The sequence below is a fragment of the Rhodnius prolixus genome, unplaced genomic scaffold (assembly GCF_049639745.1).
Source record: "Rhodnius prolixus isolate KJV_2025 unplaced genomic scaffold, Rpr scaffold_5, whole genome shotgun sequence".
NCBI lineage: Eukaryota > Metazoa > Arthropoda > Insecta > Hemiptera > Reduviidae > Rhodnius > Rhodnius prolixus.
The window spans coordinates 8,868,406-8,891,344 of NW_027411624.1; the positions used below are offsets into that span (position 1 = coordinate 8,868,406).

At 29.0% G+C, this 22,939-nt stretch overlaps 1 protein-coding gene across 36 annotated transcripts in view; it reads right to left on the bottom strand.

The window, feature by feature from the left end:
* Positions 1-22,939, bottom strand: part of RapGAP1 (Rap GTPase activating protein 1) — a 325,082-nt gene that overhangs the window by 1,122 nt on the left and 301,021 nt on the right. For 6 of the 36 annotated variants that reach the window (XM_074137179.1, XM_074137182.1, XM_074137146.1 and 3 more), the window contains 18 exons: positions 22,263-22,389; positions 21,393-21,558; positions 20,989-21,294; positions 19,706-19,806; positions 18,389-18,584; positions 11,095-16,589; positions 10,494-10,695; positions 9,975-10,169; positions 7,242-9,283; positions 6,866-6,998; positions 6,332-6,517; positions 5,439-5,622; positions 4,313-4,407; positions 2,894-3,772; positions 2,487-2,603; positions 1,590-1,775; positions 697-880; positions 150-245 (listed from right to left, as the gene is read on the bottom strand). In XM_074137179.1, coding sequence (XP_073993280.1) covers positions 16,449-16,589; positions 18,389-18,584; positions 19,706-19,806; positions 20,989-21,294; positions 21,393-21,558; positions 22,263-22,389 — 1,037 coding nt within the window. In that variant the 3' untranslated portion in view covers positions 150-245; positions 697-880; positions 1,590-1,775; ... (8 more) ...; positions 10,494-10,695; positions 11,095-16,448. Of the gene's footprint in view, positions 1-149; positions 246-367; positions 546-696; positions 881-1,589; positions 1,776-2,114; positions 2,202-2,486; positions 2,604-2,893; positions 3,776-4,312; positions 4,408-5,438; positions 5,623-6,331; positions 6,518-6,865; positions 6,999-7,241; positions 9,284-9,974; positions 10,170-10,493; positions 10,696-11,094; positions 16,590-18,388; positions 18,585-19,705; positions 19,807-20,988; positions 21,295-21,392; positions 21,559-22,262; positions 22,390-22,939 lie in introns of all 36 variants that reach the window. The other 30 variants (XM_074137173.1, XM_074137166.1, XM_074137165.1 and 27 more) reach the window with 30 other exon arrangements.

The window sequence follows — 22,939 nt, forward strand, 5'->3', positions numbered from 1 at the left end:
TTATTCTCCTGCTAAATAATTTTTTATTTTCACTTAAGGTCAAAAAATCATTTGATATATAAGACTGTGATACAAACATGCATTTTAAAAATATCTGAATAATAAATTTATTTATCAATTGATTCATAACAAAAGTTGTTTGTACTTACTCATTTGATAGATGTTTTCTCACCGTCTTTTTCATTTTCACTTCAGTTGATGGATGGTTTTACAGGTAGTACTCCACAGTATTGGAAGTTTTCAATCTGAAATCATTATTCAATGAAATAAACAGTTTATAGAGTTATTCTTGAAATAAAAAACATTCTATTCAATGACTCTACAAATTAAAACATAATCATAAGTTTGAGATACACATTATACATACATTTATACATTATATCTCCTAAATGAATAAGACTCATTTTGAGTTTGCAACGATGTTACGATGTCACGATGTTGAATCAAAATTAACCGTTCTGCATTCAATTTCTTTCAAAAAAGTTTGATTTAGTTCAAAAGTATTGAACTGTAATGAAAGAAGCGAGGAAATCACATGCATTACCCTTTAAAACGTATTTTTTTTTTAAAATTAAATAAAGTTTAAATCAGAAATAAAGCTACCATGTTATTATGTTTGGTAAAACTTATTCACTTATTTATTTAGATTGTATATATAGATTAGAATGCAAAAAAATAAATAATGGATAACAGTACCTTAACAGAATATATAAAGTGGTAGGTACATCTCCTTTACTTAGCTTAACGTCTGCAGCACAAATAGATGCGAATTCCCTCAAAATATGTGCAGACGAGCTGCTTACTGGACATAAAGTAAGGGACCTTTAAAGGTAATCACTTCAGATTAAAGGTGATACGAAAGGGCCCATTGATGAAAGCACTGAAAATAAAGAGAAGATTACATCTGCTGTTAAATTCTAATTTTCTTTTTTGTTGTAAACACTTTTTAACACTTCTTTTTGTATTTTATTAACTTATTCATATAAATGATTATAATTTACTAAGTTTATGTAAAGAAAAAAAATTACTCAAATAAAATTATTATTTTAAAAATTGAAGGTTGTTCTTTATTCTCCTACTAGTAATACATTTTCTATTTTTAATAAAAGATTAAAATAAAAAAACGTTCTATTCAATGAACTACAAATAACTGCTTTCAAAGATATATTTTTATCTTACAGGAATGAAAGGAAAGCTTAAATCTTTTAAACGGATCATTCTTTAAGAATGAATTCGTAGCATTTTTAAACATTCTGACAGCTAATTATTTAAACTTAAATTACTCTACGTTGCAATTACTTGAAATAAATTCAAAAAATGTTAAGTTCTAATGAAAAGATAGATTATACTTTTTAAAAGTGAACGAATTCGATTGAAAAAGATTAGGGTTGAATGAAAAATAGTTGCAATTGATGATCAAATGCTTAACACTTCGAACGATTTACATTGTGTTATTCAATTAAATTCAAACCTTCGTTCAACATAATTTAAACTTTTCTCATTCCAACTTAAAGAGAAAGATTTTAATTATCTTTTTTATTAAAAAGAAAATTATTTCAACATGCTTTGGAAGTATTAAATAAAGGTACCTGAATGTATTAACTGAAAACTACACTAAGAGCAGCTGTGTAAGACACTGATGGTAGAATGCTCACATTGTAATGCAGGAATAGATGATATTCAACTTTAAAGCCTTTACAGTACACATTTTAGATGATAGATGATCTGAACAACCAGCTAGCGAATGACCAAAATGGTAGCCCTGGACGAACGCACTGGATAAAGAAAAACAAAATACATTAAAACTAGTTCAATTTGATTCACAAATACGTAAATATATTTTTACAAATTTATCATTTGGAAGTCGAAAATTGCAATAAAAAATCTAAGATCATAATCAAACTTGTGGTTCATATTAATTTACGATTAAAGTTAATTAAAAACTATTCCTTCAGAAGTGAATCTTTATAATCTGCACTCACAGAAGCAAAAATAATAATAGATAATTAGTGTATTAGTTATTACCGATGTTATCTAAGTATAATGAAGGTTATTAAAAGTAACAAAAATGAACATAAATCATATATGCAATTAAAGACACGAATTCTACATACCTGTGCGATCTAGTGGAAGACCTGAGAACTACTACTTGCCGAGTAGTTCTTGAACTTTCCGATAGAGCGCTTTGCCAGTTGCGACTGCTTTTAGTTATGTATTTTAATTTTTGTCCAGATTTCAATATGCATGCAATTTCAATAGTATTTTTTTTGCAATCATTAATTTGAAGCAATTTTTAAATTAAATTAAGTAATATTTGAGATAAATGCTACAAATTCTCATTGACAATGATGTTAATAATAAATTTTGAAACTACGTTGAACGATATTAAAACTTTTTCCATTCAGAATCGAAGATTTAATAAATCTGAAAGAGCATTCCTTCTTTTTTAAATTTAATGGTATACGTTTTAATTAAGATATAATTACCTGAATGAAAAGTCCCACAACATATGTGGACATGTACGGAGAACATGTAGGTACATTTAGTGCGATCGATCATAAAGGGTACATAGCTGCAAGACAGCGAAGTGCTGGATTAACGTACTGTATAACAATAATACAAAATTAATATATTGACTGAACTCGATTCATTGATATGCTAAATGTGCTTTAAAATAAAGAATTAATGGTACAACTTGAATAAGTGAAATATTTAATTTGTTGAAAAAAAAAACAAAAAAAATCATTTCTCAGTAATTCACTGAACACATTAAATAATAGATAAGATTTCCTGAAGTACAGGGTGGTAAGTAGATTCGCGAGAAAGATTTTAAGTATCTTTTTAAAAAAAGAAAATTACTTCAACATGCTTTGGAAGTATTAAATAAAGGTACCTGAATGTATTAACTGAAATCTACACTAAAAGCAGCTGTGTAAAACACTGATGGTAGAATGCTCCCATTCTAATGCAGGAATAGATGATATTCAACTTTTAAGCTTTTACAGTACACATTTTAGATGATTGATAGATGATCTGAACAACCAGCTAGCGAATGGCCAGAAAAGCAGCCTTGGACGAACGCTCTGGATACAGAAAAACAAAATACATTAAAAATCAATGCACTTGATTTCATTCACAAATACGTAAATATATTTTAACAAATTTATCATTTAGAAGTGGAAAATTGCAATAAAGAATCTAAGTAGATCATAATCAAACTTATTATTCATATTATTTTACGTTTGAAGTTAATTTAAAAACTATTCCTTCAGAAGTGAATCTTTACAATCTGTACTCTCAGAAGGGAAAAAAAATAATAGACAATTAGTTTTTCAATAAACGAGTAGGAATAGATATTATTCAAAGAGAATGGAATGTAAATAAATGTTTATTCGTTACCTGTAATCTCTCAAGAATACCTAAACAAATTATTCGTAAGTTTTACTTACTCTGAATCAGTAAAATGTTGACTTACATGCAAAAGAAATTATTTAAATGTTAACAAAATTTATAATAAACTACATTTATACACAATAATTACACTTGTTCTCTCATCCCAACCAATATTCAATAATACCAATATCAAGAGTGTGCTGGTTATTGCCGATGTTACCTCCAGTGAAGGTTATTAAAAGTAACAAAAATGTAGGTAAATGATATATGAAATTAAAGACAGAATTCTACATACCTATGCGATCTAGTGGAAGACCTGAGAACTACTATTTGCTGAGCAGTTCTAGAGCTTGCCGATAGAGCGCTTTGCCAGTTGTGACTGCTTTTAGTTATGTATTTTAATTTTTGTCCAGATTACAATATGCATGCAATTTCAATAGTAACTAATTTTAAGTCTTTTTTTTCTTGCAAATATTACATGTAAATCAAATTAAGTACTTTTTTAAGATAAATGCTACAAATTCTCAATGACAATGAAGTTAATAATAAATTTTGAAACTAGTTTGAACGATATTTAAACTTTTTTCATTCAAAATCGAAGATTTTTACTTCAATTAATTTTTTTTTTAAGCTTCTCTGTTAGTTTTAGGCATTTTTTAGCAATTCTTTTTGTATTTTGTATTAATTTATATGTATATTTTTCGTATAATAGAATGTAATAATAAGTCTATGTAAAAACAAAATAGCTACGCAAATAAAGGTTTTTATTTATTCCCCTACTGAATAATATTTTTTATTTTCACTTTAAGTCAAAAAATCATTTAATAAATAAGATTGTGATACAAACATGCAAATTTCCTATACCTAAATAATATATTTTTTTAGCAATTGTTTCATAACAAAAGTTGTTTCTACTTACTCAGTTGATAGATGTTTTCTCATCGTCTTTTTCATTTCCACTTCAGTTGATGGACGGTTTTGCTGGTAGTACTCACAGTATTGGCTGTTTTCAATCTGAAAACATTCAATGAAATAAACAGTTTATTGAGTAATTCTTGAATTAAAAAACATTTTATTCAATGACTCTACAAATTAAAACACAACCATTACTTTGAGATACATTTATATCTTTCAGAAAGAAGAAACAATGAAACAAATTAAAATCGAAAGTTAAATTTTTTTGTCACTTCTCTTTGTATTTTATTAATTTATATATGTTTTTTTTCATTATCATAGAATGTAAAATATTAAGATTATGGAACATAAAATAGGTATGAAATAAATAATTTTTTAAAAAACTAAACGTTGTTCTTAATTCTCCTGCTAAATAATACATTTTTTCTAAGTCAATAAAGCTTATGGTAAATGAGATAGTGACTTAAACATTCATTTTGCAAATATCTAAATAATAATTTTTTTAGCAATTGATTCATAACAAAAGTTGCACATTTGCATCAGATAGATGTTATATTTAGATATTTCCAAATGCTTTTTTTTTCAGCTTTATTTGACTAACATTTTTGCAGGCAGTACTCTAATTGGCTGTTTTCATTCTGAAAACCACCCATTCTTCAATGAAATAAAGGATTTATTACGTTGTTCTTGTATAAAAAAAGCTTTGAATAAATGCTACTTCTACTCAACCGTGTATTAAGTTACATTTTCATTGTTATAAGAATGAAATCAAATATACATTGTATCTCTTAAATGAATAAGACTCATTTTGAGTTCGCAACGATGTTGCGATGTCACGGTGCTGAATTTTTTCCCAATCTAATGAGGTCTTAATCAATATTAACCGTTCTGCATTCAATTTCTTTCAAAAAAGTTTGATTTAGTGCAAAAGTATTGAACTGTAATGGAAGAAGCGAAGAAATAACATGCATTACCCTTTAAAACGTATTTTTTATTTAAATTAAATAAAATTTAAATCTGACAGAAATAAAGCTACCATGTTATTATGTTTAGTAAAACTTATTCACTCATTTATTTAGAATGTATACATAAATTAGTATGCAAAAAAAATAAATAATGGATAACAGTACCTTAACAGAATATATAAAGTGGTAAGTACATCTCCTTTACTTAGCGTAATGTCTCCAGCACAAATAGATGCGAATTACCTCAAAATATGTGCAGACGTGCTGCTTACTGGACATAAAGTAAGGGACCTTTAAAGGTAATCACTTCAGATTAAAGGTGATACGAAAGGGCCCATTGATGAAAGCACTGAAAATAAAGAGAAGATTACATCTGCTGTTAAATTCTAATTTTCTTTTTTGTTGTAAACACTTTTTAACACTTCTTTTTGTATTTTATTAACTTATTCATATAAATGATTATAATTTACTAAGTTTATGTAAAGAAAAAAAATTACTCAAATAAAATTATTATTTTAAAAATTGAAGGTTGTTCTTTATTCTCCTACTAGTAATACATTTTCTATTTTTAATAAAAGATTAAAATAAAAAAACGTTCTATTCAATGAACTACAAATAACTGCTTTCAAAGATATATTTTTATCTTACAGGAATGAAAGGAAAGCTTAAATCTTTTAAACGGATCATTCTTTAAGAATGAATTCGTAGCATTTTTAAACATTCTGACAGCTAATTATTTAAACTTAAATTACTCTACGTTGCAATTACTTGAAATAAATTCAAAAAATGTTAAGTTCTAATGAAAAGATAGATTATACTTTTTAAAAGTGAACGAATTCGATTGAAAAAGATTAGGGTTGAATGAAAAATAGTTGCAATTGATGATCAAATGCTTAACACTTCGAACGATTTACATTGTGTTATTCAATTAAATTCAAACCTTCGTTCAACATAATTTAAACTTTTCTCATTCCAACTTAAAGAGAAAGATTTTAATTATCTTTTTTATTAAAAAGAAAATTATTTCAACATGCTTTGGAAGTATTAAGTAAAGGTACCTGAATGTATTAACTGAAAACTACACTAAGAGCAGCTGTGTAAGACACTGATGGTAGAATGCTCACATTGTAATGCAGGAATAGATGATATTCAACTTTAAAGCCTTTACAGTACACATTTTAGATGATAGATGATCTGAACAACCAGCTAGCGAATGACCAAAATGGTAGCCCTGGACGAACGCACTGGATAAAGAAAAACAAAATACATTAAAACTCAATACACTAGATTCAATTTCATTCTCAAATACGTAAATATATTTTTACAAATTTATCATTTGGAAGTCGAAAATTGCAATAAAGAATCTAAGTAGATCACAGTCAAACTGATGGTTTATATTAATTTACGATTGAAGTTAATTTAACAACTATTCCTTCAGAAATGAATCTTTATAATTTGCACTCTCAGAACCAAAAAAATAATAGGCAATTAGCGTGTTAGTTAATACCGATGTTATCTTTTTGGTGAAGGTTATTAAAAGTAACAAAAATGTAGGTAAATGATATATGAAATTAGACATGAATTCTACATACCTATGCGATCTAGTGAAGGACCTTAGAACTACTACTTGCCGAGTAGTTCTTGAACTTTCCGATAGAGCGCTGTGTCAGTTGTGATTTCTTTTAGTTAAGTATTTTAATTTTCGTCCAGATTTCAATATGCAAGCTATTTAAATTGTATTTTTTTTGCCATCATTAATTTGAAGCAATTTTTAAATCAAATTAAGTAATTGTTAAGATAAATGCTACAAATTCTCAATGACAATGAAGTTAATAATAAATTTTGAAACTACTTTGAATGATATTAAAACTTTTTCCATTCAGAATCGAAGTAAGATTTAATAAATCTGAAAAAGCATTCCTTCCTTTTTAAATTTAATGGTATACGTTTTAATTAAGATATAATTACCTGAATGAAAAGTCCCACAAGAATGCGAGGATAGATTTTTTCCAGAAATGCGAAATTGTATGCGCTTCACCTCAACTTATGTGGACATGTACACGTAATGTGATCGATCATAAATGGTAGCTGCAAGTCAGCGAAGTGCTGGATGAACGTACTGCATAACAATAATACAAAATTAGTATATTGACTGAACTTGATTCATTGTTATGCTAAAAGTACTTTAAAATAAAGAACTAATGGTTATACTTGAATAAATGAAATATTTAATTTGTTGAAAACAAAACAAAAAAATCATTTCTCAGTAATTCACTGAACACAATAAATAATAGATAAGATTACCTGAAGTACAGGGTGGTAAGTAGATTCGCGAGAAAGATTTTAATTATCTTTTTTAAAAAAGAAAATTACTTCAACATGCTTTGGAAGTATTAAATAAAGGTACCTGATTGTGTTAACTGAAAACTACCCTAAGAGCAGCTGTGTAAAACATTGATGGTAGAATGCTCACATTGTAATGTAGGAATGGATGACATTCAAGTTTAGAGCTTTATAGTAAACATTTTAGATGATAGATGATCTGAACAAAGAGCTAGCGAAAGGCCAAAAGGAGCCCTGGACCAACGCACTGGATACAGAAAAACAAAATACATTAAAACTCAATACACTATTTGATTTCATTCACAAATACGTAAATATATTTTAACAAATTTATCATTTGGAAGTCGAAAATTGCAATAAAGAATCTAAGTAGATCAACCTTTATAATCAAACTTATGGTACATATTAATTTACATTTGAAGTTAACTTAAAAACTATTCCTTCAGAAGTGAATCTTTATAATCTGTACTCTCAGAAGCAAAAAAAATAATAGACAATTAGTTTTTTAATATACGAGTAGGAATGGATATTGTTCAAAGAGAATGGAATGTAAATAAATGTTTATTCCTTACTTGTAATCTCTCAAGAATACCTAAACAAATTATTTGTAAGTTTTACTTACTCTGAATCAGAAAAATGTTGACTTACATAAAAATAAAATTATTTAAGTGTTATTAACAAAATTTATAATAAACTACATTTATACACAATAATTACTCTTTTGTATTTACTGTTACTCCCATCCCAACCAATATTCAATAATACCAATATCAATAGTTTGTTACTTATAACCGATGTTATCTTCAGTGAAGATTATTAAAAGTACAAAAATGAATGTAAATCATATATGAAATTAAAGACAGGAATTCTACATACCTATGCGATCTAGTGGAAGACCTGAGAACTACTATTTGTTGAGTAGTTCTGGAGCTTGCCGATAGAGCGCTTTGCCAGTTGTGACTGCTTTTAGTTATGTATTTTGATTTTTTTCCAGATTTGAATATGCACGCAATTTCAATTGTAACTAATTTTAAGTCTTTTTTCTTCTTTCAAATATTACATGTGAAGCAACTTTTAAATGAAATCAAGTAATTTTTAAGATAAATGCTACAAATTCTCTTTGACAATGAAGTTAATAATAATTTTTGAAACTACTTTGAACGATATAATCACTTTTTCCATTCAGAATCGAAGTAAGATTTAATACATCTTTTAAAAATTTCTATTTTTACTTAAATTAATTTTTTTTTTTTTTTTGAACAAATCTCTTCTTTGTTAGTTTTAAACATTTTTTAGCAATTCTTTTTGTATTTTGTATTAATTTATATGTATATTTTTCGTGTAATAGAATGTAATAATAAGTCTATGTAAAAACAAAATAGCTGTGTAAATAAATATTTTTTTCAAATGAAGGTTTTTATTTATTCACCTACTAAATAATATTTTTTATTTTCACTTTAAGTCAAAAAATCATTTAATAAATAAGATTGTGATACAAACATGCAAATTTCCTGTACCTAAATAATATATTTTTTTAGCAATTGTTTCATAACAAAAGTTGTTTCTACTTACTCAGTTGATAGATGTTTTCTCATCGTCTTTTTCATTTCCACTTCAGTTGATGGACGGTTTTGCTGGTAGTACTCACAGTATTGGCTGTTTTCAATCTGAAAACATTCAATGAAATAAACAGTTTATTGAGTAATTCTAGAATTAAAAAACATTTTATTCAATGACTCTACAAATTAATACTTAATCATTAGTTTGGATTAAACGGATCAATCTTTTAGAACGAATTCATTGCATTGTGAAACATTAAATTATTTTTAAGATTAATTGCTCCTTCGTGGCAATTTTACTTTTGTACTATTTTTCATTTAACTTCTATGAAAAAAGTTACAATTTTATTCAAACATATTTAATTTTAATGATAAAATCTGTACATAAGTAGCTATAGTAAAGTATTATCATAAAAATTTAGCTGAAGCATTGATCTGTACATTAAAATAATTTATTAAAGAAGCTAAACGTGGTTACTCAATGAAAAGGAAATGTATATATTTCCAAAAAACACATATATGATTTATGATTCATGATTAATTTGACTGACAATTCCATCACATTTATTATTATTTTCCATGCATTTTTTTCATGAAAATGAATTAAAAAAAGGTTATGACTAAAAACGGTTTAAATAGATTGAACAAAAATTTAGAATTCACATGCAGTTTGACGTTGAATTTATCAATCAAATTAAAACCTACTTTCAACAAAAATTGTAACTTTTCCATTTTCTGAGGGAAAAATCTGAAAAAAGTTTTGCTTTCCACTATAATATGAAATAATATATATACCAACCTGAACAACAGTTCCACACAGGCCAGTGATAGGTAGATTTTCTTGACTTCTTTATGCTCCGTAATAGAATGGATGAGAATGGTGTATGACAGGTGTAGTGAAGAAACCATTGAGAAAATCAGTTCAGATGAAAGATGAGAGTTACTTATGTGCTCAAGGCTGGTATAGCGTTAGAAAGGCCCATACATGAAAGCCCTGGATAATGGAAAAGAATATTACATTAATTATTACAATTTAATCCGTACCTAGATTAAGATTGTTAAAAATTAATATTTGCTTAAGTCAGTGAACTTTCATCAAGATTTTACACAAATGGCTAATTTGCCTAAGTACAAAAAACCAATAAAAGTAAAAAGTAGATGAAGAAGTAAAAGAAAACACTGTAACAGGAAAAACATTCACTAATAACATGCAATAAAAAAAAATTATTCAGATTGAAAGGAAAAGATTATTTATCAGAATCACGGGTTTAGTTTATGTTATAATACTTAGAACGTATAAAATAATAGAAAAGGCTACCTGAGAAACAGTCCCTCAAAGGCAGAGTAGTAGGTACATTTCCATAACTTTGTTAATCTTCGGAATAGAATGGATCACAATCACCTAATATTATCGGATGCTGGATGTGAAGCATAATCATTTCAGATGAAAGCTGAGCATTACTTGGCTGCAACCTGGCAGTGTTGATAAGCACTGGATAAAGATAGAACGCTTCTGACCACTGCACTCATTTCAGCGAACAAATATAATCACACTTATGATTCTTACTTTATAGTGCTTTAATATACTTTATACTAAATGTAGTGTAATTTGATGTAAAAAATAAAAATTATGGTGCCTAATAAATTCTGTATTTTTACAGACAGCATTAATGAAATTTGAGGCATTGTGCGTATATAAAAGATATTTTACTATTCATAATTTATTTAAAATTTTTTTGCCACGTTTTTACCAAAATAATGGAAACCAAAGAATAGGGTGTACTTCTAGTAATCAACAAAACAATTTACACAATGTAGAAAATAAGTTGACTTCACTAAAACCCCTCTTTAATTTTGAGAGGTTTATTTGCAGCAATAAAAGAAAGTATTTTGTTACTAATATCACAAAACTTACGTACTTAAATGTCTCTCAGCATGAACATCTTTATTAAATTATGTTGATGTAATGGTGATTTTGTCCATCGTGGCAAACTAGAGGTTTTCGTCTTTTATCCATCATCAGATTTATAATGATAATTATAAGTAACTTATAAGATAATTAAACATTTAAATTAATATTGCTTAGTGACTTCAACACTGAAGCACTCACACTGAACTGGATGTCTGAGAGAGGAAGGTTACATATGTATGTGGTTACAAGATGTCATATGGTGTGTACGTGGTATTTAAAATGTCAATGAATTGTAAAACATTTTTTGTAAAAATGGTGAAATAAAATTAATGTAACCTAGTTTTAATTTAAGGCTTGTGAATTTCATATACAGTCAGAGTCATAAATATTCGTACACCAGCATATCTTTCAATTAATACTTTTTTTTCCTGTGTATAATTCCAATAATGACTTTTTATGTTAAATGTGATCCAAGCCAAACAAAATGAAGCTTGATTATAATTTGAATTCATTCATCAATTGATTATGTTTTCAATTTACAGTAAACAAGTAAACGGATGGGGGTCAAAAGTATTCGTACAGTGGACTTAAGACTGTAATCCTTTAATATTATCTTGCCGATAAGATGTCAGGTTTTAATTTTCAGTTTATGTCGAATACATACAATTAGCAAGTACGTTAAAACTAGCCCCCCCCAAAAAAAATTAAAATGGGGCGCAAATCAAAAGAAACTTCCGAATCAGAACGGCGGATTATTATTCGTCTTTACAATGAGTGTCGATCGCTCCGAGAAATCGGTAAAATTGTGAATAGGCCCCATACTACGGTTAAAGACTTTATCAACAGATATAGTGCGAGGAAGACATTTATTTCTAAAGAACGTTGTGGACGTCCAAGAAAATTAAGTGTGCACGATGAAAGGGTCATAGTGAGAAAAGTTTAAAAAAATCCAAAAATTAGTGCTCCGAAATTGGAGGATGAATATTATTCTGAAACTGGAAGACAAGTAAGTTCATGCACAATTAGAAGGTGTTTGAAAAGAAATGATTTACATGGAAGAAGGGCTCGGAAAAAAAGTTACATCAGTAATGCTAATAAAAAGAAAAGATTAGAATTTGCTAAAGAGAATACAAACAACCCCTCTGATTTCTAAAATCGAGTGATTTTTACTGATGAGTCTAAATTAGAATTATTTTGTACCCGAGGAAACCAAAAAGTATGGAGGAGGAAAAATGATGCCATGAATGTTAAGAATCTCATTCCAACGGTAAAATATGGTGGCAAATCAGTCAATGGTTTGGGGATGTGTGAGTGCAGGGGGTGTAGGCTTTCTTGAGTTTATTTATGGTATTATGGATCATGTGATATGGTAAAATTTCAATTGATATGATGTTAATAAAACAATTGTTGGGCAAAGCGTTTTATTTTTTAACTCCAATTTTGTGTATGTTTTCTGAATAAATTGCAGGTGTACGAATATTTATGACTCTGACTGTAAATAGGTAATGTTTAAAAATTGTATTTTACATGAGGGGGCCGCATTTTATTAATTACTGAATTACATTAAATTTATTTGTGCTGGGAAATATTTAAAAATTAGAGGAACTATTATTAACTATTTAAAATAAAATATTGATAAATATGTACTCAAATAAAAAAAAGAAAATTTTAGTTATCTAAAATTCTGTTTTGGGTACCTTTTAACATTAGAAAAGTAGTCGCACTGCTTATGGTCTCATTAATAGTAATCCAAGAAATGATGACCAATTGTTAATTGAAGGATACAGTTGCTTTCGACAGTGAAATATGGAGAGTTATATGTTGAGAAAAAGTTCAGATATTAAAGGAAAAAGGTCTATATGGAGGATGGGGTAAGGCAATCTATCCTTCAACAAAACTTGTATGAAGTTAACGGAGATTTGAAAAGGTTGTGAAACAGATTTGTTGAAAACTTAACATTAAAAATAAATAAGAGACAACACTAAATATGTACTTATATATTTCTATAAGACTAAATTAATCATACAATCGTTAATCTGTCAACTTACTTCCTCTACGAAAAACTAACCAATGTTAAATTATATTTACATACTAACAGAAATAAATGAAAGAGCGACAGGGGGAAAAGAAAGAAAGAAAAAAAGTTCTTAATAATATATAAATATCATATGTATACTATGCAAAAAAAAATGTACATAACTTGCAAATATATAGCAATGTTAATAAAATTAAGTATAATTCCTTTGGTACAATCAATAGTGGTGTGCTTGAAGTAAGTAATTGACTACTGTACTCTAATTAATTCTTTTTTTCATTATATATATATTTTAATTTGTGCTAACATCAATAGTGAAGTGAAATTTCACAATAAATTATTTAAATTTCTTAAAATTTATACCTCAATAAAACTAACCTCTTTTTTTTTCTCTCTCTCTCTCTCTATACAAATATTTATATTAACAATATTATGGAATTTTTTCTTCCATACAATAATAAATATTAGACTAATTCTTTTTTTAAATAATTAATTTAAAATTTCAAACTACATTTTGCAATATTTTGTAACATTTTTATATAGAAGATTCTTTCATTTTTTCAAAAGACTGGCAAAGAATAAAAAATGATTTGAAGGCAAAGAAGAAGATTCTGCACTTCATTTTCTTCTTTAAAACAACAAAAAATGCTTCGGCAAGTGCAGAGAAATATTTGATTGAGTAGGAATCTTAAGTCCTAATGAATACGTCGAACACAATATTTACTTTTTTCTTTTAAAGTTCAATAAACATTAAATCATTATTTTCCCCGAAAGAGAAGGATTCGAGCGCGTTTAAGAAAACAATAACCTATTGACGGAGGGTCTGTTTCAGCCCAGGTTGAAAGCAAGCTTTATTTCAAGTTCTTTTCTAATTAATTCTCAAGTTGGATGAATTGCTTACTGTAAAAGAGAACACAAAATGTTCACATAGACTTATCTGCAGAGTGGAAATTGGCATTCTTGCTTACGCTGATGATATCCTGGAAGTAGCTGAGGTGATGAAGGAAAAGAATAAATTGGTGAACACCAGGACTATTATTCACGTAAACAGAAACAATCAAAGTAAAAAAACCTGTACTACGTTTATGTAAAAAAATCCTATCTAGAGTGCCTTAGCACATCCTAACGACGAGAACTATTTTTGCAGATTTTCCTCGGCTAATTATTAAATCTTAAATTTTAATGTTAATTTGTAAATTTTCACAGTTAATAAATTACCACATTGTTGATATATAGGTGGTGTTAATTATAAGCATAGATAAAGCCCTTTCACTAGAAATACTAATGCTTGAAATGAGCCAGGCCTCAAGATTTGAGTAATCGGGTAATCTAAAAGTTAAATTGACTTCGAGAAAATAGTCGGTATGTAGGCTGGACACTTTTAAGGGTATCCAGGTCTTAAAATACTTAATTTGTATCTGAAGCAGAAACTGAGCAAAAAAATGGACTTGCATAGAACAGACTTACAAAAATATACACATTTTGTGTTATATGAGTATGCTGCCAGAACATTGCTAAAGCTAGGAACATTCCACATTCCTGCTATAGAATGGAAAATCAATTTTTTCTTTAAAAATCCGAGTCCTGAAGCTTGAGAATTTGATGACAATTCTAGTCGTTGAGCCAAAGTACAGAGTCTTTGTAAGATAACACTGATCAAGAAAAATCTACCATACTATGTCCATGTCCCAAGAAAGATTAACCAACAGTAATGGATCGAAGAATTTAATGAAAAATTGCAGTTCGTCCTCTCTTATTAATATAGCTCTTGAATCGTATTGGTTTTGGTTTTACCAATGGTTCTACCATTCTCTCAATTAGAAAACATTTTAAATTAGTTTTACATAATGTAACAATCAATCCTTCTCTTTCTCATCCAAAAAAGGATATTCTTTGAAAAAGAACTAACAAAGAGATTGCTTTTATATTTTTTAAATTCAATATTATTTAATAGACATTTTCCTAAAAAGAAATATTTAATTTAGCTAAATTACTGTCACTTTTAAACATTAAGTAAATTTCAACACTCAAGACTCAAGAATTTTAGATTACTGAAAGGAAAAGGGGCCCAATGATTTGGATCACAGATAGCTTTGTAAGTAATAGGTTAAAACAGCAAAAAATAAATGAAAACATTTCTAGTATTCATCAGATCTTTTCCAAAGACATCATGATTTTCTTTTCTAAAAACATAAGTAAATAAAGTTTATTTTAAATTTGTTTGTTTAAAAAAATAAATTTAAACATAATTTACACTTTACACTCCTGGAAAATATAGAAAATAAAAATAGTGCATTTTTTTCCAGCGGGGGCTTTAATAACCTTCTACAACCTCAAAAAAAATAAAATAAAATTACATATTTACAAAAAAAAAAAAAATGTAAGTGATGGTAACACATTTCATAACAACTTTAACGTTGTTTATCTTTTCCTTTTAATTTTCTCTATACAATCGTATTTTTTAAATTATTTACTTTTTTCCAGGTACTTCTTCAAAAAACTTTTAGTGACACCATTCATATTTTTCCAACATTTATATTTACATTTTTTCAATTTTCATCTACCGCTTCCAGTTTTTTACTATAAATTAAAGAGAAAATAGGGGTAAAAAAAAAAGAAAGTAAAATGATAAGAAATTTCTTTCTGCATTTTACAATTTTTTTGTTTTTGTTTCCAAATTTTCTACTTTTTTAATATTTTGATCACCAACACCACAAAATCGCTGATTTTGTGGCATAGAGTGAGGGATGGCCTATCAGCTCATCCCAAAGCTGATTTACATTTTAGAAATATGTCTGACTATTGTTATTCAATTAAATTATTATTATTATTATTATTTATACATTCAGACTGAGTATTTTTTTTTTTTAAGTTTTTGCACATATTCAGAAATTTTATGAAGAACATAATATGAAACATAAATAATCTCAACACTCCAGCAGAAAAATGTGATTTCGCCTCTCTGGGTTTCACATTAAATACTTTCTCAATTACACGAAAATAATATACAAAAACATACATACTAAGAAAAAAAAAAGAAGAAATATCAACATTCTTTAATTTCCTCACTTCCATAATTAATTAATTAAATATTAAGGAATGTTTTCTCAGCCAAGAGAGCAGCTCAGTGAGGGTGGAATAGAATTTATATTTTTTCTCAGCTACATATTCCAACTATCTTTCTTTCTGTTTCAATTTTAATTATTTTTTTTTGCTGAGGTATCAAAAAAGAAAATTAAATAGTTGGAATAACTAATTTTGGTGGGTATATTATAATTTTTTTAAAAAATAATTTATGTAACTATAATAATTTAGCAAGGTAAAGTTTAAATTGTGGAATTGTTGTCTTTAGTGCTATAATCTTTGAGTAACTCTCTCAGACGAAGTATCTCTCGACTAGCGGCTGCCAGTTCTGACTGTAGACCTAGTTCTCTTTCTCGCAGACGTTTGATCTCCCTCTGGCAGCTCTGTAATTGTCACAGTAACAAAATAAATACCCTTAAAACATGTCATGTATACAAATAAACGTTATAAGGCCTATTGAAGTACTGAAACTGCGAGTAAAGCACTCTAGTTCAATAAGATCAGATTTATTAATAGTTTTAGAAGTCAGAGTTTAAGTTGCAATATACTTTTCCATGCAAAAATTCAACATTAAAACATAAGCATTAAAACTTAACTGAGCATAATAAAAACAAGTAGTCTGGATGTGATTTCGTTATAATGTAGTACTTACAACTTACAACTCTGATAGGATAGATTGAGAGTGAATAGATATTTGGGTTTAGCGTATCCACAGTTAACTCCAGTTTCCATATCAAACAATTAACTGCTCAAACTTTACGAATACCTTGCAAGTACAGAAAAAATTGGAACACATCTTTTATATCGCCGTGGATTTTGCTTAAAAGTTTTAAATAAATAAAATAAGTTTTGCCGAAGAAAACAAAATATCTAAAAATGATATGAATAGAAAATTTTTCCAATTGAAGAGACCAATCACTGAGAAGAATTCAGAAGAGTGACATAAATGAATATTGGACATGGCGAAAAAGGAAGCAATTACACGAATCCTAAAACGATTCTGTTCGATTAAATACGAAAGTAAAGCCTGCGCCTAATATGGTCTTGATATTTCGCTCATTTCTTCCCTCATGATGTGATAATCATGTTAGATGAAATGAAAAAAGCTTTGCAAGAGTTTTTTTCTCTTTAATCGTGAAGAAAAAAATCTTCTTGAATCCTCTAGAAGCTTATTTAATTTATAATGGGGTAATAATCTATGCGTGGGAGACTAGATAGTCTTTGGAATCTCACTAAGAATGAGCTAACATTTGACTTCAAAGTCTAAAACTGTATCACAGATTGCTTATCCCAACCAATAATGATGATTAGATATCCAACTGAAACTATGCCCAGCGCAAAATCAGCGATAGTTTACAAAGAGAATTGCTTTTACACAGACTGTAAGAGAGTTTTTCAGCTGTCTCCAAGAAATGTAGATAGAGGTAAGGGAGTTAAAAAAAAAAATCTTTGGTGTAAGAACACAAGACAAACGAGGAACACTCCACTAACTGATGACTGATGAGTGGAGGAGTACTGCATTATTACAGGAGAACATCGCAAGAATTCTGAATAAATCAATTTCAATAATAATAATAATGGTAGACATAATGGTTGTAATAAGAACAATACCGATACAGGGAGCAAAAGATCGCTTGCATGTGGGTGTACGAGCTTAGCGGTGACAATGAGGCCCAAAATAGAAAAAAAGATAACAAAATTAGGTATCCCAGATATAGGAGACCGGCACTGAAGAATATAAACTATAGGATATAGAGGGTCTCTATATCCTATAATAAGGAAGGCACACGCGCAGGCAATCCTGGCAATGTCCTTAGGATTATTACTTTAATACTACTAAAATTGAATAATAATAATAATAATGATAATAAATCACATTTATACCAATAATAAGCTTACCGTTCCAATTTTAGTATATGTACCGCCGAAGCGAGTAGGGAAGGGATTAGCTATGCGGTTAGCATACTGGACTCCCACGCGGAGGTCCCGGGTTCGAATCCAGCAGCTGACCCTTAGATTTTCTCTTCCTAGGAGCTTCTTACAGCTCACTGTCCGGTGATGGACAGTGTTGTCTGTAACGAGAGAACACTGTCCGGAGGCCGGCAGTGCACTGGAAAAAGCTCCGGGCGCTAATAACCTCAGCTGTTGATGCGCAAAAAAAAAAAAAAAAAAATAAGCTTACCACGTTTTGTCGTAAAAGATGCAATTTGTCACATTTTAATCTGGTAACCTCTTGGGCGAGATCCGCCGGCTCCAGACAGAGTGAACAAGTTTTATTCTCCGAAGACGACATACTTTCCAATCCAGTGTCACTATCACCTCCGTTCTCCATTTCCACACTGTTCAGAGATGAGCAATCGCTTTCCGACACACGGCCACTGCAATTAAATAAAAATTAATACATTTATATTTATTACAAAAAGAAGCTTAGTAATTTGCAAAGGAAGTACAAATAAATATCTAGGATTCTTTCCATTAAAAATGTACAACGTAATCTCATTACCATTACGTTCAGGTTACAAATATATTTAACACAAAATTTAGCATGAGTTTCGTGAGAGGGAAAACATTAGAGGATCAGATAAAATGTAAATTAATAGATAACGCAAACAATTAAGAGTTATCCAGTTTTTAAGAAAAACTCGAAAATTTTAACGAACTAATAGCACTTAAACAAAAAACCGCAAAGGTAAATACTCTAAGCAGCCAAAATAGTTTGGTAGGAAAGACCAACAGTATTTCTACCTCATTTGCAATCTTCTAGTTAGAAAATTCGCTATCAAAGTGAAATGAGCATATTTCGAACTTGATAAATTATCTTTCTCTTGCTAGTAAAAGTGGATTAGTAAGTTTAATAGCTATTAAGGTAAACTAGTAATTTAAGGTTTTTGCCAAACATATTTTAAATTCCCATCTGTCACTGCATGATAAAAATCTCATTTATGAACATTCACTCATTTCCAGTTAAACCTAACATTTTGTTAAACGTCAGTTTAATGGAATTCTTAAACGATAGGATTTTCATAAAACTTACTTTAAAGTATTATCTCGAAAGAAAAAAAACTCAACTTTCTATTGAAAATGCTAATCTTAAAATGTATCCATGCTTTAGGGGAAGTTTTTAAAAATGTTAGAAATGAAAACGCTTCAGTAAATTGCTCTTCAGATTGAATGGCTTTGATCTTAACTAAGGGGAAAAAACATAAATTTTACAAAAGTAAGGTTTCTTGCTTACAATAAACTACACACACTTAACTCGATGACAAAAGTATAACAATATTTGCAATGTTTTCCCATCTACTTCAGTATTTAAAAGAAAGTAAAAGTGAAAAAGATAAATATTAAATAAACTTAATTAAAACTGTGGAATTTTATTAGGACTTATAAGATTTGTTTTAGACATTACCTGCCTATAAGAAAAACATTTCAAACATCATGATTTTTTTCCAGCACAAAAAATCAATGCAAATCAGTGGTTTAAACTTTCGACAAAGCTTACCTGTTTAATCTTTGTGTGTGAATATCAGGACTGGACACTGGTGAAGATGGAGTACTCTTCTTGCCAAATGTGCTACTTCTTGACACTGGATTACTCGAGCTCTTCATTTTGAAACAACACGAAAATTAAGTTACTAGAAGTTTAACTTGAGAATGTCATGCAACTATTTCTTTCTTTTATTTTTCCGGTTAAATTTTATTAGTCCACTTGGAAGTTAGTAACTTTTATTAAGAAAGCTAGTTAAGTATACGTCATTTTCAAAACCAGTTTCGTACTGAATTGAAAAATATTACTTTTGAGGTGTCCCCGATACGAAAAAGTTCTACTTGGAAGAATCACTTAAGAAATGGATAAAAAAGGCGAATTGAACAAGATAGATACAGTATTTAGTTTGTGAAATAAGATCATTGACACCTTGAGAGCAATGGAAGAGATAACGACTAGAAAAATCCTGGATTGAACCACAGAGGGAGATTGCACGTCATTTTTCATTTTTTTTTTTTTTTTTTAACGTCATAGCACCCATCTTTACTGTATCCCTGACTACTTTCACCCATCACAGAAGTGGATTAATCAGTTTGGTGTTGACATTTCGACTTCACTCATGATCCCGTCTCGCACCTCACTTGCTGACTAAGGGAGGTTATATAGTGAACATGTGTGCTATTCAAAATGTTAATGAATCATAAAACATTTTAAAAATATTAAAATAAAATTGAAAATATTTAATAAAATTAGTACTTGTTTAAAGGTTCTGAAAATTTAGGGCATGTGTGTGTATTTAAATTATCAAATCTGAATTGTAATTTATATTGGGTGGGGCGAATTTAAGTAGGGCCCGCTATGTGACGGGAAAGAAAATAATGAAGAATATGTTATTCTAATCATTCAACCAATAAGTAAAATCTTAAAAACAGTCAAGAAAATGCAACTTTTTTTTTTGAGCGTGCGGTACGGAATGAATTTTAAAGTGCGTATCCGAGTGAAAATTGAATAAATGTTATAATAATGTATTGGGTCTTTCTGTTTGTACATTTCTATTCTTTTTAAGATGTCCCACTTCCCTTCTGTCCTATGCAACGTATCTGCGTTGACTGGGAAAAACAGTCACTCCATAATCTACTTTATTTCTAATGCTAAGAAGGTTTCGTTTAGATGTAGACAATCTTAATTTTAATATAACTCCCACCGCCTATATTTATTTTTAATTTCAAAGGGATTAGAATTGTCTAATGATAGGAGTCGTTCATGTTTTACACTTCTTTCTTCCATCAAATACTGACCTGATTCGAATCATGATCCGTAGTGCCATTAGTCTGCCTCTTGTTATGAGTGGAGTTATTGTTATTATTGTTATTGTTGTGGCCAGTCTCCTGCGATCTAACCCGGGCAATCAACGCCTTTCTTACAGTATCTATAAATCTCGAACCAGCTCCGGATTCTGATTTGGGTGTTTCAGCAAAATCTGAAGATGGCGAATCGTTATGACCGTTAGTACCAGCTGAAAGTGCGGCAGGTCCTAAAAATTCTCTGGATTTCTCTCGCAGATCAGTAACTAATGATTCAAGTAAACTTGATCTTGTTCTTAACTAGAAGGAGAAGCAAAATAGAAAGTTCAATCTATAAAAATATGCCTCTTTTAAAGTATGCCAAATAATAATCTTGTAAGAATGTTTTTGTTTTTTACCTCAAGTTGGGCGAATTTATGGGCTTTATAACAAGCAGATTCTGCAGCAATTAATTTGTCTAATAGAAACTCTCTTAATTCAGGACCCTTTCTGAAAATGGGAGGATTAGGTAAAGATGGTCCAAACATGGGGACATCATCTCTGGCTGTTACGCTGACTTTGTACCTATAACAAAACGAATAAAGCAGTCATGAATTCAATGTTATCAGCTGATATGTTGTGTACACTACATCAAGAGCTTATCAAAACTGTTCCACTTTTTACGTACATTAAAATATCAAGAAGTTCTGCAATAAAAGTTACATGGCAGAACAAAATTTTCAATTATTAATCCAATATCCACAGTTATTAATCCCTTCCAACTCACATTTGTGCCACTAATTTCTCTTTGGTACCACGACAGTTTTAAGGTGGCGAAAAAGTCAATACCACAAGCATTTATCTCTTTTTGCATAGGAAATATCCACGACATGAGCCACTTTACTTTGATATTTGGGTTGTTAAAGTGGGTTTACTTTAACTTTTTTAATATAAATTATTTAATATTTTTTAAAATTAACTCAAAATTCGATTAAGGAATGTTACAGACTTAAGCGAATATCAAATTATCAATATAAAATTAACAAAGTGAGATATCAATGCTGTTTATATAAACATTGCATTGAATTAGTTTGAATGAAATAGCGCGACTAGCTGCACTCAGCAAAAATCTTAAAATTTTACTATAAAAAAAATCTTGACTACAATAAATGACTTCCAAATGACGAATTTTCATCAATAGTTGGTAGCTTTAATATTTTAAATTGCTAACACTTAATTGTACAAAATATAAATTTAATTAATGACTTAAATTGAACATAAACAAATACCTTGTATTTGGAGTATTTGGTTCGATTGCTTGAACAATTATAAAAGCGTGAAGGAAATGTGATGCAATCATATCAGGCGAGAATGGAGTATTCTTTTCTTGAAAGACGATCGCCACAATGTCATTACCTATTTAACAGATGAATTGAAAAATAAATTTATGCTCACAATTACAATCTACAAAACTCTATAATAATTGTAACCCCAAAAGGCAAATAACTTTAATAAATTTAAATAAGATTTACTTTAAAAAGATAACCTTTTCAGTCATCCACCTTCATTATATTTTATTTATTTATTTGTAAATAAATTCTTTAAATTGAAAACATCGCTAGGGTAGTGATGGGAGTAATCAGTTTATAAAAATCATAAACGATAAAGTCATAAAAGCGATTTTATGTTTAGTTTTAATAGAATCGTAAATACTAGATAAGTAAGGCACTTTCAAAGAAAATTTCTTATTGGAGAACGCTGCTCATGTGAATCCCATCGAATAGGTCAGTACTTGGATGATAGAACTTGTGAAGAGGGAGGAATACAAATAAAAACATACTCTCTCACACTTCTAAGAGTAAAAAAAAAAAAAGAATTGTATATCTAAAAAACGAATGTAGGTGGACTGGAATTATCAAGGCTAAGTTGTAAACATAAAGATACATAACTGTGGGCTCGTACATAC